This window comes from Furipterus horrens, unplaced genomic scaffold (assembly GCF_987537825.1).
Source record: "Furipterus horrens unplaced genomic scaffold, mFurHor1.1.pri manual_scaffold_11, whole genome shotgun sequence".
NCBI lineage: Eukaryota > Metazoa > Chordata > Mammalia > Chiroptera > Furipteridae > Furipterus > Furipterus horrens.
The window spans coordinates 92,864,125-92,883,719 of NW_028327181.1; the positions used below are offsets into that span (position 1 = coordinate 92,864,125).

At 38.4% G+C, this 19,595-nt stretch overlaps 1 protein-coding gene across 1 annotated transcript in view; it reads right to left on the reverse strand.

Moving 5' to 3' along the window:
* ABCA9 (ATP binding cassette subfamily A member 9) overlaps nt 1-19,595 on the reverse strand; it is a 50,145-nt gene that overhangs the window by 8,593 nt on the left and 21,957 nt on the right. Inside the window, exons 18-31 of the mRNA XM_090257308.1 lie at nt 19,229-19,368; nt 18,628-18,747; nt 17,363-17,561; nt 15,626-15,792; nt 14,891-15,024; nt 12,845-12,982; nt 12,172-12,276; nt 8,231-8,404; nt 7,932-8,045; nt 5,896-6,015; nt 3,078-3,146; nt 2,543-2,634; nt 1,227-1,347; nt 532-649 (exon numbers count right to left, since the gene is read on the reverse strand). Coding sequence (XP_090113434.1) covers nt 532-649; nt 1,227-1,347; nt 2,543-2,634; nt 3,078-3,146; nt 5,896-6,015; nt 7,932-8,045; nt 8,231-8,404; nt 12,172-12,276; nt 12,845-12,982; nt 14,891-15,024; nt 15,626-15,792; nt 17,363-17,561; nt 18,628-18,747; nt 19,229-19,368 — 1,811 coding nt within the window. The remainder of the gene's footprint in view (nt 1-531; nt 650-1,226; nt 1,348-2,542; nt 2,635-3,077; nt 3,147-5,895; nt 6,016-7,931; nt 8,046-8,230; nt 8,405-12,171; nt 12,277-12,844; nt 12,983-14,890; nt 15,025-15,625; nt 15,793-17,362; nt 17,562-18,627; nt 18,748-19,228; nt 19,369-19,595) is intronic.

Consider the following 19,595-nt stretch of genomic DNA (forward strand, 5'->3'; position numbering starts at 1 on the left):
CCCCCACTGGTTGCTCTGTGTGTGTATGTGTGTGTGTGTTACAATTCTCCTAAATTATTAAAGTGTACGTAAAATACTAATACATGTTAATGTTCTACTTTGAGTAAACCTGCCTTCAATAAAAGATAAGTCACACACATTTACTGTGTGTGACTCTTGTCTATTCCTTGGTGCCAGGCTGCTCAGCAGGCAGCGAGCTGAGCAGTTGCCCGGCTGACGTATAGGAAAGACTGTATCACAAACAGATGCTCGTGACACCTTCTGAACACAAAAATGTCCTCCTTTTCAGTTCCTGTTTTTTGTTTTGTTGTTGTTTGTTTTAATAGAACAGATGTAGCTGTCTTCTATGCAAAGAACAGATTGTTATAACTGAGACTTCTAAGCAGGGTGGATCCATGTTATGCTGCTGCCAAGTTGGCTGTCTTTCATTTTCATCAATGGATGGCCCCAGATTTGGATAGTATCATTCCCTTCAAATGACCTCATCTTCAGAGGTCAAGATCGCTCTGCTAACAGAACCACTTTTCCAACCTTTTTTAACACAGAAAGAGACGTTTCTTGTGGCCACTTTTTTCTTCCTCTTGGCAAAGCAGTTTTTCTTCTTGCCCGTGTATTCCTTTCGTAGACAACTGGCAACAATGACTGGTTTCTGGAGAGGCAAGTGAATTACCACAGGGCTTTATTTTCATCTTGATGAGTGAGTGCCCCGCACTCCCCCCAGCCAAACCTTTCCTTATACAAAAGCAAGAATCCAACCCATTCTCCCCAACACTGCCATCTTAAAGCAAACTCTCCCAATCTGTATTCCTGCAGCAGAAGGACATGCGTACTCAATCATCTATCTGATTGGTACTTGTCCTTCCTCAGAAAACAGGAACAGAGACATTCATTAAATGAACAGGCCTGTTCAGATACACACTGGTAGGCAGACACACACACACATATGTGAATTACACCTCTGATGAACTTCCTCCTCTGAATTGCTTTGCTCACTGAATCTTTTTAAGTTTGGTAATAGAGTTACCCACCTAAACTTTGACTGAAAAGTTAATGGTGTGAGGTCTTTTATCTCTATTGGCATTGCATATTTACTGAAGTCAAGTAATGAGCAATCTGTGTAAGGATGAAAGAGCCTCAAAGTGTTATTTTCAAAAATTCATGTTAGAAAGTTGCCTACTTTATCTAATGGGTTATTATTTTACGAAGAGCATTTGGAGGAGTTTCACCTCATCCGAGTCTGGGGCAGTGACAGCGTTTGCTGTCCTCATTCTTTCCATCTGAACATCTTCATCTTCTCCTTCGGGGTCTTCTGGGTTTGGAAGAACCTTACTGCTTCTTTGTGAAATTCTGAAATCAGATCAGGTTCTGGCTGAAAAACTTGTAGCAGAAATAACAAACGTTCTGTAAACGGTTACCAATTATTTGAATAGATTGAGTAACTGGGAACGCACCTTGATCTTCCTTTTCCTGCTCTATGCCCTGTGCCTGGCAACAGCCTAGTTTTCCAATGATTCAGATGATACTACTTTACATCAGCCTTGCTTTTCATCTAAGTTTAATTCCCCTTGTTGGTTGTGACTTTGTTTTTAAATAATAAAATGGTACTCACATTCTCACAAACAATTTTGGGGCAGTGTTGATAACGGAGTCTGGGAACTGTAATTTTGACAGATATTTTGGAATTCTGAAAGCTTTGTGAGAAGAATAAATCAAAACATCTGAAATCAGAGATGTGTCCCAGAAAACCTAAGATATACAATCAACAGTTTTTGAGTACTGTCACTTTTGGGGGACATGTGTCAGAATCACTCTTCCCTGACTGCTACCGATCTAATTCTTCCCTTCATCATTTCCACCACTGACTACTGCTGGTTCCTGTCCCTCTCCTCTGACTGTCCCAAATGGCTGCGGTTAGCCAATTTCCTAAAACATGGTTGTCATTTTGTCACTATCCTGCTCCATCACCTATATTAGACTTGAACTTGATTCATATTTTGAGAGTTAGGCAAGGTCTTCAAAACATACCTGTCTGTTTCCCATTGTGTAATTTGTGAAAACTTCCCCATGGTTCCCTGTTCCAAGACCCTCCAATATCTAGCTTCCTTTTAATTTTCCATCAGCCTCCAACACAAGGCTTCTAGTTCATTGCAGCTGCCTTCTTGAACCTATAGGATGTGGCATTTATTCCAATTTTTGTCCTTTTGTTCAGACTATTCTCCCTTCCTGGACTGGCTACACTTATCCAATTGTTTGTATGTACTTAGCCATTATTTTTAAGTACTACCTCTCATATATAACTTTCTTCTAGAATGTCAGTGAAATTACAGTTTGCCTTAAATTTGCAGTGTGTTGTGTGTGCTAATGTGGCTCCTCTCGTCAGATTATAAGTTCATTATAGTCCCCATATAATTTTTGTATACTCCACAGTCCCTTAAAAACAATCCTGTATAGTACTTTCTACTCAATTAACTTAAGCCTATGAAAATGTCTTTAGCAATAAATATTAAAATAAAACATGAAATTCTATTTGAATTCTCTCAACCTGAATACAGGATCCTTTCTCATCGATTTCTTCCTAGAGTTTGCTTCCAGACATCGTAGAATGAAAAGCAAAACGACAAATTGGAGGTAAGGCTAGCGGGGAAAAAAGACAATCAAAATTAGCATCAGCATGAAAACAACAGTTTCAATATTGGAATTGACTCGAGGAGTTTGATTTTGTGTAAAGATAGATTTGAAAATATTTTCACTAGATTAAAAAATTGTATTTAGTCTTCTATGAAACTCTCAGAATTAGCTTCCCTGCTCCTCAGAGAAACCAGGACAGAAAACCATGACAGTAAGTTGAGACTAACTCTATTCACGCCTTGGAGAGCGTGGGCTTCACACTCCGTGGCTTGTTATAAAGCTAGCGGTCCAGAATTTAAAGCCTGTGTGTGTGTGTGTGTGTGTACGTGTGTGTGTTCAGATGCCTAAAGTGCCACATTTTTAAGAACCAAGATTAAAACGTTAACTTAATGCAAACCATACAAATGTGTCCCCTCAGCAAGAACATTTAAATAGAAATGTCTTCTTACTATTAGCAATGCCAGAAATACAGGATAATGCCCTGAAGCTCCTAAATATTCCACAGAGTTAGGAGAAATCTGTAAAATGAGAAGAAAATGTATTTAGATTCGCTGTTCATGAATCTCATCTCAATTAAGATAAATTAACACCCATTACATGATCTTGCCAGCCTTCCTTGTAATTCTCTCCCGTGCATCAAGCAAAAGTCAGTTTCTGGCTGTGCAGTGTGTCTTCCTTGCTTCTGATACCACTCAGTGACCCATTAACCTGTGCTTGGCTATAGGCTCAGATGCGTTCGTATTTTACATTGTGAGTTAGCAGGATTCACCCTGCTAGGAGACTGGAAGGACCCATCTAAGCCACGGGTGGGATTTGTCTTCAGACGACCCTCTCCCCTGACTTCACACTTCTTTCTCTCTGTAGCTGTGTTCCTTGCCTCTCTTCTTCTCCCACGGCCCTAGAATAATTACGTTGCTCTGTCCATTGCCACACACACTCAAGAAAAATCATGACAACCTCTCATGCTAAAGACAAAGCTCTTCACCGGGTGTTTCACATGCATGCACTTGAGTGCATGGTTTCCGTTAGATTTACAATACACTTTGAAACATGCCCCAGTGTTTTAGTGAATTGAGAGTAAAGGCCCAATTTTGTTTCTTGAACTATATTTCCCAAGGTGTTTATTTCGGAGCAACTTCACATGGATGTGGTAAATCTCTAACCATCACAGCCATCCAACACCGAGAAACGGTGATTATTTTTCTGCATTATGGGATCATTTGCCAGGATCCTGCCAGGATCATTTCAAGGGCTCTTTTTCTCCCAAATGTTTTAGCCACCCATTTCCAATAACTGTACTTCACCCACAAAGTTTAGGCCCCTTGACCTTTGTCCTGTCTGCCACCACATTTTGTGTTTTCAGTTGCCTTCTTCTGTAATTTGGAGTTGCTGAACCTCCACCCCACAAATCCCACCACCTTTCACTGACTAGAAACTCCCTCGTTTCCTTCGCGTCTTTATTTCTGAGCTTATAACCCTTGGTCCGCTGTTACAATCCTTCTTTATACAGAACTGCCCTCTTCCTCACCTTTTTCTTTGTCAGATTCATCTTGCAAAACACAAACCCTGATTGAATGCAGCCGTCCCCTTGCCCTGAGCTGTGTCTAAGAAGGGGGCCATGAGAGCAAACACTTAACTTAGATGACTTCACTTGAAAAGCGGGGCAGGGAGCCCTTTAGCCTTGCCTGCAATCCTACTGCCTGCAATCCTACCCTCTGAAAGAATACTTTCTATCTCTTCTTCTTTCCCCAAAATGCCAACACCTCTCTTCACTTCACTGTCAGTTGACAATTTCACCCCTATCCCTAAATATGTACAATTGGTCAGAAGAGAACCATTGCATCTTTTTCCCAACAATGCCACCAGCTACAGTATTCACTCACTTATCGCGGGTATCACGTTCCAGACCCCCCCTCTATGATGTAGGAACATTACATTTATTCTACACCCTTAAACATACATGACTTTAACAATATACGTATACAGTACTGCAACATCCCATGATATAGTGAAAAATCCGTGATAAGTAATTAAATATAATATTTTTAAAAATCCCGCGATACAGTGAGGCCGCGACAAGGGAACCGTGATATAGCGAGGGACTACTGTATTTGTATTCATATACTCTGGCCACGATCTTGACACATAGATGGGAATGTTTCTACCCTTATGGATGTTAATGTCTCTGTTTGTATACAGTACATGTATGCCCTTTTTTATCAGCTGTTCCAGGACTTGGCATCTTAGGTACTCCGTCTTCTTTGCCAAGAGAAATTTCTCTCATATCTCCTGTCTCAAACAAAAATCTACCCTCTTCCTTCATCTACCCGCCCATCTCTCTGGTACCTTTTTTAGCAAAACTTTTAGAAATACACGTTCATAGTCACCACACTACTTCTTCATCTCACAGTCTCTGCTATGCCCACTCTTATCAGGCCTTTGCATTTGCCCTTTTATTGAAATATATCTTGTTAATATCACTGGTGACTTCTGTGCAGTTAAATCCAATGAACTGTTCTCAGCTGTCAACTGTCTAGACCTCTCAGTTGATGGTTGAATCACTCCCTCCTTTTAAAGCATTCTTTGTTGCCGTCGGACACCGTCCTTATATATTGATACTCTAAGTGTTTAAGGAGAGTTTCTGAGAACAGATTCTGGCACATAGGAGTCCTCAATTCTTTCTTCTCCCTCACAGGATCCTTCTCAGACTGATTTGCTGATTCCTCCTCTTCCCAATCTTTAAATTTTGGAGTTCGAGGCTGTCTTTTCATTCTAACTATACTTACTCTTTAGGTTACATTAGCTAGTTCCATGGCTTTAAATATCACTTACATGCTGACGAATCTCAAGTCTTTAGCTTTAGTCCCAAACTCCACAAAACCCTACATACTGAATGTCAGAGTCATATCTGACTGCTTGCTATTTTTGATTACATGTCTATGAGGAGCCTTAAACCTAACGTATCCAAAATAAAAGAAAAGCAGCATCTCATTGGCCTCGCAGCAGGGTCTTTGTTCCCAGGAGTGAGGGTTATCGTGAGAACTATAAAATTCTACTACTGTGGAGTTGCCTTTGACCTTCCTAAACCAGGGCAGACTTTCCTATTGAATGAGAACATGACTCTAGCCTGTGGTAAATGAACTGGCTTTCAGAAGACAGAGACCTCGAACTTCATACAGATAAAGACTACTTGCATTTTTACACTATTCAAGGCTGCCTTTAATGGCCTCACATTTCACGACCTTAGGAAAATAGTGACATTCTTACCTCTGAAACAATGAGTAGAGAGCCAATCAGTGTGAATGGCGGTATGAATATGGTGCAGTGAAACAGCCCTAGAAATCCATAACCATTTATGTCATTAAAAATTATCGAGAAGATGGTGACCTAAAATAATAACACAGGATAGTTTCACTAAAATGCAACAATCTGAATTTTGGATGTTTTTCAAGAGATGGAAATTCATCTTGTAAATGTTCTTATTTTCAATTTCCACTTCACTCCCCAAGCCAGTACTGCCATCTTCGTTTTTATTTCTGCAACAGAGGATTGTGCCACAATTCTGAATTGGACGGAGTATGAATTTAAGGGCTTCTTAAATTCGATGTACATACAAATCAGTGGGACTTCTTTCTGAATTTAGATTCTGACAAAGGATCTATTTATTACACATTCCTCTGCATTTTTCATTTTTTTATTTCGTAGTAGGTCAGAGACACTCTTTAGGTTTTCGGTTTCCCAGCTATTCATTTTCATAGTTGCGTAGTATTTCTTTGAACGAATGTGCAAGAATTCAACAATTTTGCCTTTTGAAATGATGTTTCAATTTCTCTGCTGCTATAGATGATGGTCTACATAAATTTTTGTATATGAACACGTTTAGTCTTTAAGGAGAGATTCCGAGCAGTGTTATTACAGTTTAAAATTTACATGCACTTAAATGTTCAATGGTTACTAACATTATTTTTCTAAAGGATGGTGTCAGTCTAGTCTTCTAGACCATGAGTTAGAGGACACATTGGGCTACCTGAGATGGGATGTTATAATAATTGTAGATGTCCTTTTTTTTTTTTACTGCTGATATTCGGTAAAGTACTGTATAATTTTACCATGTAGTATGATCCTGGTTTTTGGTGATTTGTCTTTCTTGTGTTTACATTTTCTTTTTACTGGGCAGTTTTAAAAGGAATTGTATGGGTATTTTCTTAACTCAGGCAGTGTTTTCCTCCTTTAGTTGGACACCTGTTAGTACAGAGCCATCAGCGCATTCTGAAATAAATCACATCTGACTATTTATTATTATTATTCTTTTAATTTACTTCTGGGTTTGGTTGTCCATCTCTTTATTTAGAGAGCTGTCCTTGATTTTCCAACTAAATTTATCAATGATTTTCTTTTTTATTCTATTGCTTTACAAAAGGAACTATAAAACTTTGTGGATATTTCTATATAAATATGTCATACCAAAGTTATGTGACAGTCACACGTTTAACAAAATTTAGTGGTCCCTACTCATGCTTTTATAGCAATTTTTATTTTCTTGAATTCTTTATTTTGACTTATTTCTTAGTTGAATGAATTTCATCTTTAAGTGGTTCATCTTTTTTTTCCAGCTTTATTGAGATATAATTGACATAACATTGTATAAGTTTAAGAGGTACAATGTGATGATCTGTGAGTATATTGCAAAATGATTCCCATTATTTAAAGGAGGCCAGAGTAGAGAAAGAAAGACCAGTTACGGAGCTGTTGCAATACTCCAGGAGAGAGATGCTGAAAGCTTAGACAATGGCTGTGGTCATGGCATTGAGACACACCAAACAGACTTTGAGAAATGTTGAGTCTAAAGCACATGCAAATGGATTGAACATGAGAAACAAAGAGATAGGAATTGAAGATAAGTCTAGATTTTTGGTATGAGCAAATCATCTGCAAAGACTGGACTGTAATAAAGTCATATATTAAGAGACAAAGAAGAATAGGATTGAGGAAAGGATTCTATTTTATATATGTGATCACTGATATATTTTTTAACTATTCAAGTGAAGTTGTAAGTGAACTAACTGTTGGAGGTAGAAGTCTCCAGCTCTGGGGACAGGTTTGAAGTCATAGTTTATAAATGGTATACACCCTCATTTATAATATATTTTACATATGTCCATGATTATCTTAGAGTAATCAGAATTTTCCGGAGAGCAGCATTAATTCACGATTCTGCTTAGTATAAAGATTAAAATATATTTTCTTCAAATTATGTAAAGTGGCTTAGAAAACAAAATAATATGCACTGTATGCATACTTACAATTAAAAAGAAAAATGACCAGAGGCCACTATTTTTCCTCCCATTGCGAAAAATGAATGATATCACATATGTGAAGAAAATAAGAGATAAGACATATCCAATACTACACGGGACCTGAAAAGAGAATATTAAGGTTGGACAACATTAATGCTATCTAGGAAAGTATTCCTACTTCAACCTCAACTTTCCAAAATAGACAATAGCAAAAGTAAGGTGAAGTTCTTTGGTTTAAGATTAATAATGTTACAGCATTCACTAAAATAATGAAACAACACCATTTCCTAGTTTTTGCCACTTACCTGAACTGACAGATTTTGGATTATATATGCAATTTCATCTGGGTTAAAGACGTAATCCATTATTTGCATTACAAAGAGGATCAAGAAGAACAGCGGGACATCTACGAGCGCCTGCCCAAACCAGTACGCAGAAGGGGAGAGGCCTGAGATCCATAGCTGGGAGTGAGCTTTCTTCTGATGGAAAATAAATGAATAAATAATAGAAGAGTCAGCAAAAGGTCTTGAATAGTTGAGGCTGAGGAACTACTAATACGCAGTCACACAGTCTCTCTATGTCCCTTCTATATATTACGCTGATTTAGTCAATGAGTTTCCCTTGCCATACATCCTCCTGCTTCAGGGGTTTTTATCATGCTGAAAGCCACCTGATAACTTCATTATCTGAAAGGAATGCACCGACCTAACTAGCTGACATTCCATCGCATAATGACTAGGCATTGCCACCATGAGAAGATACACCATGAAGACTTGCAAATTGTACAAAGATCCAGAAGACGTGGGTAACAGTATCCTGTGAGATAAATTATATGTTGACTGTAAGTCGTGCAGTTATAATTGGCATTTTATTCGGAGACTAAGAAATTATCATCTAAGTAGTCAATTTCATTAAAAATTCTTGAGGTTGGTGTAAGAAGTCTTCTGTTAAAAGGTGGCACCCGCTGTCTTAAAGTATAATAAACCCCACTTTTTGTCACTACATGTGAACACTACTAAGTGGATTTTGTCACTGTGGCCCACGATAAGCCATATTTTGTGGCAGTTATTGTCTTAACACTAAGTCTTAAAATATAACTTGGACTTTCTTAACAGTAAAGCACAAAAGCAATTAAAAATTTAAATCTCAAACGGACTCTCTCTGAAGGGATGAATTAAGGAAATGGTTGGAATGTCAAAAAATATTCTGGAAAGGAGGGTGCGTCTGGAAGGAAGCAGGAGACAGAATGACAGTGAGGACACACTAGAGAGGGGAAGTTTCCCGATCAGTAATGTGTTTGCGTGCCTAGCTCTGTGTGGGTCACAGAGCTCTTGTGGAGCTTCAGTTGTGGGGAGAGGGGAGATAAAGGCAAGAAGCAAATAAGTACAACAATGCTACCTAATTAAAAATGTTAAAATCAAAACAGTAAAATTAAAAGCGTGAGGAAGGTTCAGGGGCATGTGACAGCCTTTACGAAGCAAATGAATTGTTTTATGGGATTGGGGCAGGGTGGGGTTCTTGGGGGAGGGTTAAGTTATGGTGTCAGCAATGAGTAGGAGTTATTCGTGAGGCAGGTTGGGAGAACAGGAGGCGAGGAGGCCGGGCCGCGGGCAGAGCTGATGTTTTTGGGAAACTGGAAGAAGGCAGGAGAGCTGAATGTGGTTATCACGGTGACCGGGGCATCAGATCGAAGCGGAAGGAGACACGAAGCTCCAGGTCGTGCATGGCTTTTCAGGCTAGGCAAGTATCTTGTTCTTGGCCTATAGTTTGATGAGGGACCCCTGAAGGGATGTAGGCAGGTAGTTAACAAGGTCAGGTTTGTATTTCTAAGATATTGCTATGTTACACTGTGTGGAAAATGGCTAAGGAGAAGCCAGATGGGGATACACGGTGAGCAGTTAGGGAGGCTGTGTGCTCATTCAGGACAGAGATGACAGTGGCCGTGACGAGGGTGTTGCGGGACATGAATGTGGAAAGACTCGGGATATATATCAGAAGTAAATATCATGACTTCCCCCTCCGCTGGCTATGGGGGTGAGGGAGGGAGCCGTTGTGACGTCATGGAGCTGCCAGTTAAATTTGTATTTTAGTTCCATATCATTTTTTGGGTATTACTCATCGTTTAACTGATATCAAAGTTTAACTTGGTATTTATAATTTTATTTGCTTTCTCTGGCAACCGTTGCAGGAATAAGTCCTAGGTTTTAGTCATTAGGAAAAGAATAAAAGGTAATCCAATATTTATGCAGAGGAGAAACAATGGACTAGGTAGAATTGAGAGAAAAAACAAATCCCTGCTCTGGTGATGTTTATTCTTAGAGAGGAGGAACCAACAAACAAATGAGAAAAGACGCAGGTAGCAGCAAGCGCAAGACGCAGACGTTTTTACAGACGAGCTGCTGTGACAGTGATGAGGAATCTGTTTTAGACCGGTAGGCAGAGAAGAAATCTCTGTTTAAGCGATCTTCCTGCTGAGATCTGCATGACAAGAAGCCAGCTGTGCACAGAACAGGAGGAAGAGCATCACAGCCAGACGTAATCGGCCACCACAAAAGCGCAGAGACAGGAAGGGTGTTGGCATGTTCGCGAACCAGGAAGACCCATGGGGTGGGTCGAGGAGGAGGCTGCGGCAAGAAAAAGTTGGGGCACTGGAGACAGATCGTGCTGGGTTCTGCCAGATAAGCAAGGCATTAGGATGTCATTCTGGAGAAAAGAAAACCAGTCAATTTAATGTAATTAAAAGTTCAATTCTAGGAAAAAGAAGTTACTGAAGGTTGTTAGGCGAGGTCATGAGGTGATCTGATTCCACATTTTTGAAAGCTTGTGCTGGCCATATATATGGCATGAATTGCAAGTAAGGGGACAAGGGGGAAGATAGTGGGCGTGGAAACACGTGGATAAATTTGATACATTCGAGGCAGAGCATAAAAAAATTGCTGAGGGATCAGGCAAGAGGTGAAAGCAAACTTCCAATTTTTGTGCTATGGTCACTGTACTTGGTGGCGCCATTCACTGAGATAGAAAACTTGGGGGGCAGGTGAGGAGATCTAGCCAGGAAAATCACAGGTTTTCTTTTGCACACGTTTCACATCTCCACTGGGCATCTCTCTATATACACGTATATCATGTAGGCTGTCGTATATATGGAAGTTTAAGAATTCTGGAAATAGCTGAAAGAGGCCCTAGCACTACCCCTTGGACATTTGGACATCATACACTGACATGTATGGAAAACTCGCTCGCTATGTGCCAAATGTTGTTCTAAGTAACTCACAGGTATTATTTCACCCCAGAGTGACTAAGCAACTTTCAACAGTGAAAGAGTCAAGGTCAGAACCAGGCAGGCTGACTTCAGAAAAAAAAGAGGAAGGCAGAGTAACGAACAACAGAGAGAAAATGGTGACTCTATGGTCTCCTAGAAACGTAAGAATAACATTTTGTGCTTGTCCTGGGACAAACATAGGAAAGGGCCTTTCTGCCACTTAGAAGTCACAGGGAGAAGGAGAAGAACTCTGTTACAGGCTTCTCGAATTTTTATAAAAGACACACAGAAAGGAAACTTCAAAGGGACAGTCATTTTCCAGCAAGCCCAAGAGCTGTGGTAAGTTGGTTAGGTCTATTTAACTGAATAACTTCCCCACCACTCAGGAAGTAGAAACCATCACCGAGGGAGGGGATGGCAGTGGTAAATGTCTGGAGATAAAACTCTAAGTGATATACCAGATAGAGCTGCCATTTCCTGTTAGATGATGATATCTCCCAAGCTGTTCTCCCTGAGGTCTCATATTTGTTTAAGAAAAACAGTATTTTCTTTTAAAAATTTTTTCATTTGCCAACTATTTTTTAAATTCTCACCTAAGGATTTTTTTTTTTCATTGCTTTTAGAGAGAGAGGAAGGGAGAGAGAGAAACATCAATGTGAGAGAAGCATCGATTGGTTGCCTTCCACATGCGCCCAGACCAAGTATCACATGTGCCCAGACTGGGGATCTAACCTGCAACGTTGGAATGTATATGCCCTGATTGGGAATTGAACCCACAACCCTTGACTTATGGGAGAATGCGCCAAACAACTGAGCTACACCCACCAGGGCATATTTGCACACCTTTTATGAAAATGCTGATTATTCGTTGTTTCAGGCACATAAATTAGGTGTACCACCATCTACATACAAATTTGGGTCATAAGATGGGAGAGGGTTCTCTGGGTGTTAAGAACACATAAAGACTCTGTTAGCTCTTCTTACTTTATAGTCACTGAAGCTGCTCATGGCAATGAATGGAGTAAAACAGGCCGCCACCGGTATCCAGAAGGAGTTACCCATGAGCGCATACTCGTGGGCTGTGTGCTCCTGAAATCATGGAGAACATATGAGTTGATGGCAATCGGGTATACGGTTCATTTCTACTTTCTTAACTACTTCCTCAAATCGACCAATCAATCTGACCACCCCAAACACTCATACTTCCCAAGGTTCTATTTGCAACTGCTTTCCCACATTCATTTTCAATCATGAGCTGCAATATCTTGGGGACATTGAACACGCATCCTGATTGATTTGTGAAGAAGCAAATCCCACCAAGTTGCATGAACTGGCTAATGTCCCGCAGTTAATAACGTGACGTCACACCTGAAACCGAGAGTCATTTCTTTTCCCCGATTAATTATATTTTCTGCTGTCCCACTGACCCTAGATCATCCAATTAAGTCTATAATGTTATATATTTATTGATAAATATTGTGTGTGTTTATGTGTATGTATGCAGTTATAGTAACTTATATGTGTATAAAAGTTAAACTTATCCAAAAATAAGGTAATAAAAATTTAAATGATGCTATTTCAGCATTTCAAAGATTTTTTTTTTTTTTGAAAATTGACTTCTTATGGTTCAGGATAAAGGACATAATATTATACTTACTTCAAAATAGGTGCTTCTGTCTGTCTGAATGCGTTCTGAAGAATTAAACATTCCAAGTAGTCCATTGCTAAGGATATCCATGAGGACAGGAAAGCAATTCAGCCTTTTGGTATTGCATGCTATCGAAAACCTGTGGTCCTAAGATAAGACGAATAGCATTCTAACTCCTCAGAAAGCCAATACAAAATTTAATGAGAGAGTATGATAGGTCATTCAAATTATTGGCAATGTAAGAAGGCTAAAGCACTGAATATAACCAATGCCATTATCACTAATATTTCCTCGTCCTAATAAACTGCAAGAAGCCCAGTATTTTGGTCTTTACTGACCGCAACCATGTGGCTACTTACGCCTAAACTCTCATGAAACAAAGTATTATACTTCACGTGATTTGGGGCAGCAACACCGTAAAGAGCCACGATGCGGCTTCACTTGAACATGGCAGGAGGCTTTGTTTCAAAACGTGCTGTGTTCACTTTGAAACTAAAAAGTGTGTACATACTTGGAAGGCAGGAGGCAGGCAGCTCTCGTACAGAAAACACCAGTTTTTAAAAACACCCAGTTTGCAATTGCAATGTTGCATGGAAAAGTGCTTTTGAAAATGCCATTTTAAAATCATTTCTCAATATGTGCAAGTCAAGTCATTATGCTGTACACCTTTAGCTTATAGAGAGCTGCATGTCAATTACATCTCAAAACTTGGGACAAACACACTAAAACTGACACTTCATATGAACTATCTGTATATTAAATATGTATTAAAATGATTATTTAAATTATCCCAAATAAAAAGAATATAAATAAATTATTATCTATATTGGCCAAAATGTGGCCGAGCTTTGAGAATGCACTTTTACAATCACAAATAAATCAAGTGAATTGTGTCTGACCCACATACTTAAAACAATGTTTATTAATATTCAGGGTGCCATTTTAAAACTATTTTCTGAATAGACTGGTAACTAACCTGATGAAGACGTATCAAGGACTGCTTTGATGGAAGGTAATTTCATATTTTATTTTTGGCATGGGAATTATTTCTGAAAACTAACTAAAAAGCTGCAGCTGGTCAAGCACTGTGCTGATTTGTACATTTAACACTATCTTCCCATCTTTTTCCGTCTGTCTACTCCAGGGATCCCTAGTCCAGCTCCTACAGGGCCTCGGCAGGCGGTATAAATACGAAGCAGTATGAAAATACAGCAGACTGTCAAGTGAAGTCTGAGTATAAATCAGGCAACTGTGTCTCTGTTCCAACTGCCGGAATTGTCACCAGAAGGAATTTTTTAAGAGAAGCCAGAAATTTAAATTTTTATGTGAAATATACCATCTTAAATATTGCCAACAAGGCAGTTCTTCTCAAACATTAATGAACACACTGATCCTCTGCAGATCTGATTAAAGAGCAGATTCTAACCCAGGTCTTAGGGGGGGCCTGGGATTCTGCATCTCTAGCACACTCCCAGGTGATCCAAGATACTGATTCATGAACCACACACATTTCAAGTGGCATGAAATGAAAGCTTTTTTTGTTAACATCAGGAAACTGAGCATAAATAATTATCTAAAGATTTGACCTCTTTGTGTAAAGTGTAAAAGGTAGGACTTGAGTTCTTTTTTCCCTTAAAAAAAATAAAAGAGCTAACATTTCTTGTCAGTAACTGGAGCTGAAGTTCACAATAGATATTAATCAGACTTATATTTGGAGGATTCATCAAAATATCATTTGAGGTGATATTCATATGAGAATGAAATTTAAATTAAATTACTGATTCAAATGGAATACAACTGCTAATAAGATTTAAATTCATTATTAATGATAGCAGTGCACACACTCTAATAAGGAACAAAATCAAACAGTATTTATTATATATTATTATATGCAGGCTGTGGGCAAATAATCGTAGTCCAATTTCTCCTCTAAAAATGAGAACAATCCTGCCTGCTTTTGTCAAACCGGCCTTTTACATTGGGTGATATGTATTATTCAGATCCCATATCCACACCTCACCTTTTGTGAGATGCAGCAAGCAGAATCCTACATACCTTGTCATCACCGGACACAGTGATAGCACCGTTGTACGATGGCTCATCGGGGCCATGTCTAGTGCCAAAGGCATCCACTTCCAAAGCTATGTTCTGCTCCCTCAGTGCGTGTATAATGTTTTCAATGCTGGATCCTACCAAGAATGTCAAGATCAAAAGAAACAAGTGTAGTGAAACAACAGTAAAATAATATTTGGAAAAAAAAAACAATGTCACTCAAAGCATATCATCATAAGGACTGTCTAAGGATTTCCTTACAGAGCAGAATTGATTAAATAAAAATCCATTTCGTTACTTTACCTAGAGACCAGGCATTTTACTTAAAATTGTTATTAGTGTAAAAAATACTAGTTAAAATTAACATCATAATCCTTGGCGATATTACTCTTCTATTTTCTTAGAAATTTGGAACATATTTTCTTTCCAGAGCCCATGAATGCAGAGTACTTAAAAAATGTTATGAGAAGACCATAACAAAGATCAGCCAATGGCTTGCCTACCTAAATACCTTTATTGCCTGTGCAATAAATTTTAGGGTTTAAGGAAACTTGCGAAATGTGTTTCTAAAACAACTGCTTCAACCTTGCATTTTTCCTTTTTAAATTAATTTTTCTGTTTGGCCACCTCGGTGCTTTCTAAAATATACACAATTTATTTTCGCTCCATATTTTATGTTGTCTGGGGAATCCTGCGACAAGAACAACATTTCAAAGTTCCCTTTAGCTCCATATTTACCTGTTTTATTGATGACAAGTAAGTGCGTCAGAGGGGCGTGAGGCGGTTGTCCGGGAGAGAGGAAGTACATATCAGGAGAGAGTCCCCAAGAATAACTCTTGTGATACAGGTCATAGAATAGATATGCCAAAAGCTGAGGGCAAAAGCTGATGCCCAAAAGCAATAATCTGCATAAAGGAAAATGTCAGAGAAAAACATTCATGTAGAGCAACTTTTGTAGGTTTTAACATTTAGGCAGATAATGGATGTTATAATAGAAATAATTGATAAACACTACCAAATAATGAATTGTGCTTTTCCTCCCTTTTTCTCCTTTCTAAAATAAGATGGTTTCTCTGAAGCGATCCCTGGTATTTCTATCTCTGCGAATGCCTCCCTGTACCCCCTTTAAATATTTCATTCAAGCTTATGAAATCTGCTGATTATGACTCTTAAATCTCTCCCTCTAGTGCCCACTTTTTTTGCTTTGACTCGGTCTTGAATTTCTTCTTTTTGGGGTACCATTGCAAACTGGCGTATCACCAATAGCCAGACTTACTACACTCTGAAACTTTCCCCTCTCCGATGCCCAGTTTCCATAAATTACAACATTTTCTCACTCACTTGTTCTCTAAAGTGCAATGATTTTACACTCATTTCTTTCCCACACATCCTTTTTCCAGATGGTTGCAAATTTCCAGTTACCACACCATCATCACTACCTGCCCCTCCTTCCTCCATCTCCTACTCTTAAGCTTGGACATTAATGATCTGCTTCCTGATCTCTTTCAATATTGTCCTAAGTGGCTCTTTGTCTTGTGCCCAGTGTCTACTCTTCCCAAACCACTTGCTCTGCTGCCCTATTAAGTTTCTTGGCATTCTGTTCTAATGATATCAATTGCCTGTTCAAACTAAAAAAGCAAACAAACAAAAAAAGACTTCAATAGTTTCTGATTAGTCATAAAGTCCAAACTCGCTAGCTCTACGTAATATATTATCAAAATTATTTTACTTTTTGCACACTCTATGTTTGCCATTGACTCAAATTAAAAACAATTCTCCAGACTCCCCATTCATGTCTCTGCTCAGAACTGCTGCCTGAAATTTCCACCCTCCTTTCTCTCCTTAGCTAAGTGTTCGCTTTTTCTACACCAAATTCATGTGAAGTTCTTTTGCTGATGCCCCGACTGGGACATAACGTCTCCCACTCTTAGTGCCACGGTTGACAAGAGTGTCTGATTTTGTACCATGCTTGTTTAGTGCACTTCTAATCACCGTCAAGAGCTGAATCTCACATCTGATTTACTTTGATAAGCGTTACAGAGATTCACCACAGTGGTCTGCAGAGGTGCTCACACACACTGTTGAGGGAACGCGTGTCCTGGGTTCAGGTGTTAATGCAGTGAAGAGCCCGAAGCTGGAGAGAACTGTAGCAATTGCATATTGTGATGTGAGGCATTGGCCAAGAGAGGCCTGGCCCAGAGACAAGTCTTTGAGGTGGAACTTCAGTGCTAACTTACATGCTCTGGGAAACTACTTCAGCCTTTCGAGAAGAGCAGATTTGTGTAAAATTCAAAGAAAAGCTCCGTACTTTATCTGTTTCAATGACATACCCACCTAAGCAATTGAAAATTGGCTTCCATGTTAAACAGACTATACAGCTGCTGAAATTTATTTTACCTGAGGTTATCTTTTTTTCTCTCTTGAATTTACTTTGAAGGTACTGACCAAACATATCTGAGACAGGTGGGTACTCACATGGTCATCAGAGTTCTTTTTTCTTTCTTTAACTTTAGGAAGCGAACTTTTGCGATTGCACAGGTCTGCTGCCTCCAGAGAGCCATGCCGCGGACTGCTTCTTCTGTCTCATTAAAGGAAGACAAAACTTGTTCCAGCTCAACAAGGCTTCCTGTGTCTTTTGTCCTATCGCTCTGTAACTGTCCCCAAGTTCCAGTATCTATAAAATGTAAAATCAGTAATTTATAAAGTTTCATTTTAGATGTGCATTATTTTAATTTTCCTATGATTATCTTTTCACCACATGGTGTCAGAGTAGCGTTAGACAAAGATACAAGTAATCTAATTCATGGTTTGACTTGAGCAACTACTAAAGAAATGGGAATGAAGTAAAAAGAATGATATACTGTAAGAAAAAAATTATACACTAAAATAAAATCTTGTATTTCCTGAAAAAAAAAAATCTGTGTGAATAGCTTTAAAGGATTTAATTCATTCTAAGGAAATCAATGCAAAGAAAACCTATATTTAGCCAATGAGAAGAATCTAGTCATTGCAAGAGATAAACTATCTTAATATTTCTGACCCAGGTGGGAGAGTTAATACATAAGATAAAAGTTACATCTTTTGGAAGAAGAACTTAGAGAAATTGATCAACTCTATACTTTCAGAAAGCCGTATGAACATTAAAAGGTAAGTGTAACCACTGAGAAAAGATATCAAGTGCAAAACTTCTAAAAGCATTTAAAAACCCCACTTGATCTGGCAGAAAAAAAACAAACAGGAAATGGAAAATGTACAGAAAAGAGTAAACATATAGTAGGAAACCAGAAACAAGTAACCATCTTAGCCACTAGCGAGAAAAGGCAGAACGCTTCCCAAGATATGACACTTAGACTGACAGAAAATCTTTCAGCAGCAACGATGGCACCCTGAAGACATTGGAATGATAGCACCAAAATAGTACAAGAAAAGGAACTGTCAATCGATAAGTCTCATTTTATTTTCTCGATAGCTCTTATACACAAGGCATATTATTTGATATGCTCATTGTCTGCTCCACAAGGATCTGGTCTTAAGCACCGCCATATTCTACACACTCAGGAAAAGGCATGGGGCTAAATAGGAAATTCAAGATGGGAGGCCGGCGTTTCTAGATGTTCTACCTTTTCCCAAGACGAGATGAAATCATTACATTCCAAAAGCATATAATTTCATCACTCAAAGTATATTTCAAGATTAACTATTTCATAGAAAGATAAAATTCAAATATATCCTTTTTTTACCTGATTCATCAATAGTTGATTTTCCTTCTAATTTCAAGAACACCTCATTCAAAGTTGTCATGGAAACACCGTAATTCTCAATGCCTTGGTTAGAATATCTATCAAGATCCCTGTAAAGGTCTAAAAGAAGACTCAAAGGTGCATCAAAAGAATATAATTTGTAATGAGGTTGATAATAACTACATTCTTTAAAAATAGAAAATATTTTTGATAGACCAAATATATTCATCAGTTATGATACAGACATGCCCTTATTTATAAAACTATATAAATCTATATAGTGTGTTAGTTTGCATGTCTTTTTGAGTATAAAATTTTAAACATTTATTTTTTTATTCTTAGAAAACTACATGAGGGATTTTGAAATAAATTACTATGTTTTATTTGTTTTTAAATATTTAATTATTCTATTATGGGGAGTGTTATGGATGAACTGAATGTGTCAACCCAAAATTTATATGTTGAAACCCTCATTATTTAAGAAATATTTTCTAGAAACTAGATATTTATGTTTTCACATTAGGAATTAATTGTTAGACGGTACAGTAACACATGCAAGAGAACTAATATAAATCATTCTGTGGTCTCTACACTCTGTTACCTGGAAATTTGTTTGTCCTTTCCAAAGGCAAAATATACACCAGCTTCTCTTCACTTTGGGCCGTTAATTTGGCATCGGGGATGTGTTGTTTAACAAGTGATGTTATAGTGCCTGGATCACACATTTCATTCAAATGTAAACTGACATTTAAAAAGAGTAAATTAAAGTTATTTTTCTTGAATATCATTTCTTCAAACAATTGTAGTATGTGCTTGTCCTTTCATTAATATTTATGAGACAAAACATGTATAATCAAATGGAAGAAGCAAGACAGAAAAATACTCATATGTTCCAAACCCTATAATCTCTATCACATGGCAGGGAACTAGTGTAAACGGTGTTAGAGATAGAGAGGGTGACCCAAGGA